General features: G+C 45.0%; 1 protein-coding gene across 1 annotated transcript; it reads left to right on the top strand.

Moving 5' to 3' along the window:
• Positions 1-2,151: 2,151 nt before the first annotated feature.
• EMWEY_00054790 (dihydrolipoyl dehydrogenase protein, putative) lies at positions 2,152-4,323 on the top strand (the record flags this gene model as incomplete). Its single annotated transcript, XM_013480157.1, has 5 exons — positions 2,152-2,232; positions 2,472-2,897; positions 3,374-3,737; positions 3,995-4,027; positions 4,220-4,323. The coding sequence occupies 5 exons, from the start codon at positions 2,152-2,154 to the stop codon at positions 4,321-4,323; spliced, it is 1,008 nt and encodes a 335-aa protein (XP_013335611.1).
• Between the last annotated feature and the right edge of the window lie 345 nt (positions 4,324-4,668).

Genomic DNA, 4,668 nt, shown 5'->3' with positions numbered 1-4,668 from the left:
AAATAAATAAATAAATAAATAAATAAATAAATAAATAAATAAATAAATAAATAAATAAATTAAATAAATATATTATTTATTAAATAGACAAAAAAAAATAATAATTAATTATATAATTAACTAAAAATAAATAAAAAGAAGAAAAAGAAGACAAAAATAAAAAGAAATGCTACAATAAAGGGAACAGATACAGGCACTGCAGCTAATGCTGCTGCTGCTGCTGCTGCTGCTGCTGTTGCTGCTGCTGCTGCTGCTGTTGCTGCTGTTGCTGCTGCTGCAGCTTCACTTGCTGTTGCTGTTGCTGTTGCTGCTGCTGTGTTTGTCTGTTGTACTGACGATGCTCGTTGTGATGCTTCTGCTTGTCACCACAGCTGCTGCTGCTGCTGCTGCTGCTGCTGCTGTTGCTGCGCCTGCTGCTGCTGCTGCTGTCGCTGCTGCGATTCTTACTACTGGTAAAGGTTGTATCGCTGCTGTGGCTGCTGCAGCTGCTGCAATGGCCAGTTCTTGTGGCACTGCTGCCTCTGCTTTCGCTGTTGCTGCTGCCGCTGCTGTTGCTGCTGCTGCTGTTGCTGCTGTTGCCGCTGCTGCTACAGGTCCTGCAGCAGCAATATATTTATTGCAGCTGAAGGTAAAATATAATATTATTTTTTATAAATATTTAAGAGGAAGAAGATATGAGCAGCAGCAGCAGCAGCAGCAGCAGCAGGAGAAGCAGCAGCAGCAGCAGCAGCTCCTCCTGCTGCAGCAGTCTGCAAGAATTGCTGTTTTTCTTTGTTTTTACCTCCTTAAGGAAATATTTTCTTATCAATAAAAGAAAAGAAAGAGTAAATAAATAAATATAAATGTATATATGTTACTGCAGCAGAGGATCTGCTGCTGTATATCGGGGCTGCATGCAGCAGCAGCAGCAGCAGCAGCAGCAGTAGTACCAGCAGCAGCAGTAGCAGCAGCAGCAGCAGCGGCTCGCCGAGACAACCAGCAGCCCCGTGTCTTGGTGTTGTTGTCTTTGTCTGCAGCAGCAAGAGTTAATTTGTATAAAGAAGGAGAGACTATTTTATTTATTTATTTATATTGCTGTGTCTGCTGCTGCAGCAGGAGCAGCAGGAGCAGCAGCAGGAGCAGCAACAGTAGTAGCAGCAGCAGCAGCTGTACTGCTGCCAGCTGGGTTGTGTGGTGGTTAGACAGATAACACCTTGCTGCTATAAAGAGACAATTGTCTCCTTAGCAGCAGCAGCACAGCAGCAAAGCATTTGCTGCTGCTGTTTCTTTTCCTTAAGAAAAAGAAAAAGAGACAAAAATAGGAGACACTTGTTGCTGCTGCATGCAGACAGCTGCTGCTGCTGCAGTGTCTCCTTACGTCTGTGTGGTGTCTGTACACCGCACGACTAAGAAGGTTCTTCCTTCCTAGCACATCTTCTACTCAACAGCAGCAGCAGCTGCTGCTGCTGCTGTTGTTGCTGCTGCTAGTAGGCTGCTGCAGCAGCAGCAGCAGCAGCAGCTGGGGGGTGTTACAACCATTTATTTTTTTTTGTAGTTTTGTTTGTTCTTAGTTAAAAGGAAATGGGGAGGCTTGCTGCTGCTGCTGTTGCTGCTGCAGCAGCAGCTGCTGCTGCAGTTAACATATTTTGCTGCTTAACTGCAGTGTCTGTACAGCTCACCTGTGCCTTCGTGCAACCAACGAACAGAAGTGTCTCCTTTTTAGGGTCTTCTCCTCTCCTGTCCCCTTCTGCTGCTGCTGCTGATCCAGCAGCAGCAGCAGCAGCAGCACCATCAGCAGCAGCAGCAGCAGGAGCAGCAGCAGGTCCATTTTCTTCCTTAGGTCGTCTAAGAGGTCGAAGTCTGTCTATCCCCTTTTCCTCCTCCCGTGCAGCAACAACAAGAACAGCAGCAGCAGCAGCAGCAGGAGCAGCAGCACCTGCTGCTGCTGCTGCAGGGACTAAGGAAGACCCTTATGACATAGCCGTCGTGGGGCTTGGTGTAGGAGGGCATGCAGCATGTCTGCATGCAAAGGCTTTGGGGCTTAGTGTTGCTGCTATTAGCGGAGGGGACCCAGGGGGTACATGTGTTAATAGGGGTTGTATACCTAGTAAGGCCCTTCTTGCTGCAGCAAGGAGAGCACGCATGCTGCAGCAGCAGCAGCAACTGCAGCAAATGGGTATACACCTCGCTGATGGGGCTGTTAAGTTAGATCCAAGAAAAACAGGAGAATATGCTCTTGGTGTTGCAGCTAAGGTAAGGGTTTAGGGTTTAGGGTTTAGGGTTTAGGGTTTAGGGTTTAGGGTTTGTGGTGTAAGAGAATAAAGGAAATAAACCCTTCCTTTTTTAGCCTTTTTCTTCCTTATGTGTATGCCGGGTGTATCCGCAGATCTAGGGTTTAGGGTTTATAGGGTTTATAAGGTTTATAAGGTTTATATTGTTTATAGGGTTTAGGGTTTAGGGTTTAGGGTTTAGGGTTTAGGGTGTATATGCAGGTACGTAATGGTTTATTAAATTCTTTAGCAGCACATAAGATTCCCGTCATAAGTGCACGAGCAAAAGTAATTGGTCCTGGTCAGCTCTCCCTCCAGCCAGCACCAGCAGCAGCAGGAGCAGCAGCAGCAGGAGCAGCAGCAGCAGCAGGAGCAGCAGCAGCAGGAAGTATCCCCAAAGTATTATATGCAAAGAATATAATCTTAGCCCCTGGTTCTTATCCGTTTGTCCCCCCGGGTATAGATATACCGTCTCCTTCCCTTTCTCCTCCCCTACAGCAGCAGGAGCAGCAGGAGCAGCAGGAGCAGCAGGAGCAGCAGCAGATAATGACTAGCGATACAGCAATAGGCCTACCTGTAGTCCCCTCCTATATAGCTATAATAGGGTCAGGATTTATAGGGCTAGAATTTGCAGAAATATTTTCAGCGGTGGGGTTGGAGTGTGTTATTATTGAGGCTGGGGATCGTCTCCTCCCTGGGATCGATCCCGAGTTAGCTGCTGCTGCTAATAAATTATTACTGCAGCAAAGGGATATAAATAAACCTATTAAATTAATTACTAATACTATTGCTGCTTCTGTTAAACGCATGCAACAACAAGGGACAACTATTCCTGCTGCTGCTGCTGCTGCTGCTGGCGGTGGTGCTCCTGCTGCTCCTGCACCGCTAGAGATACAACTAAGAGACACCAAGACAGGAGAAAGCAAAGGGACTATTTATCCTGATGCATGTCTTGTTGCTGCAGGAAGGAGACCAGCTACACAGGTATATATATACTCCTGCTGCTCCTCCTGCTGCTGCTGTTCTTGCTGCTCTTTCTGCTGCTGTTCTTGCTGCTGTTATTACTATAATAATATAATTATATTTATTTATTTATTTATTTATTTATTTATTTGTGTATACAGGGTTTAGGTGTGGAGGTATTAGGGGTAAATCTAACAAAAGGAGGATATATACCTGTAGATAGTTGCATGCGTGTCTTACGTGGTACCCCTAGCAGCAGGAGTCCCCGTGAGGCATTTGACGGCCCCTCTGCTGCTGCTGCTGCTGCTGGTGGTGCTGCTGCTGCTGATGGAGGAGAAGGAGAGGAAGGAGCAGTAGTAGAGGGTCTATATTGTATAGGAGACGCTAATGGTATACTACAGCTAGCGCATGCAGCATCTGCACAAGCTGTTGCTGCTGTAGATACAATTGCAGGAAAAAAGAGACAATTTAATCCTCGTCTTATTCCTGCTGCATGCTTTACTAATCCAGAGATCGCATTCGTTGGTAAGCAAGCAACAGCAGCAGTAGCAGCAGCAGCAGCAGCAGCAGCAGCAGCAGCAGTAGTAGTAGTGGTAGTAGTAGTAGCAGTATTAGTAGTAAGAAGTATATTATATATATTGTATATTTATTGTCTATTATATAATATAATAAGATGATAATAATATTGTATTAAGGGTTAAGGGTTTAGGGTTTAGGGTTTAGGGTTTAGGGTTTAGGGTTTAGGGTTTAGGGTTTAGGGGTGTGTGTATATATATATGCAGGCTATACGGAACCAGAGGCGATAGAATTAGGGCGTAAGGAAGGATTTACAGTAGGAGTTAGTCGTAGTTATTTACGAGGAAATTCTAAGGCATTAGCAGAAGGAGAAGGAGAAGGAATATTTAAATTAATATATAAAAAGGAGACAGGAGACATATTAGGTTGTCATCTATTATGCATGCATGCAGGAGATATTATACAACAATGTGCTAATGCTATGCATGCAGGTAATAATATTCATCAATTAGCTTATTATACACATACACATCCAACACTTAGTGAATCTATAGAGGCTGCATATAAACAGGCAGCGGGGCTTTTCTCTCATTAACTAACTGCATGCATGCACTAGTAATTCATTCATTCATTCATACATGCATGCATGCATGCATGCATCCATAGGTGCATGCACATGCATGCATAGGGTGCATGCACATGCATGCATAGGGTGCATGCAGGCATACACATCCAACACTTAGTTTGAATCTATAGAGGCGGCTTATAAACAAACACCGGGGCTCTTCTCTCATTAGTGCATGCATGCATGCATGCATAGGTGCATGCATGCATGCATTGGAGAAGGAGCATGGAAACAGGCAGCGGGGCTGTTTGCGCATTAATAATGTGCATGCAGATGCTTGCAGGTGCATGCATAAGAGCATGCATGCATCTGCAT

Source organism: Eimeria maxima, genomic scaffold, assembly GCF_000499605.1.
Source record: "Eimeria maxima Weybridge genomic scaffold, Emw_scaff1680, whole genome shotgun sequence".
In the NCBI taxonomy this organism is placed as follows: Eukaryota; Apicomplexa; class Conoidasida; order Eucoccidiorida; family Eimeriidae; genus Eimeria; species Eimeria maxima.
Note: the sequence above shows the minus strand (reverse complement) of the source record. Positions and strands in the feature narration are given on the sequence as shown.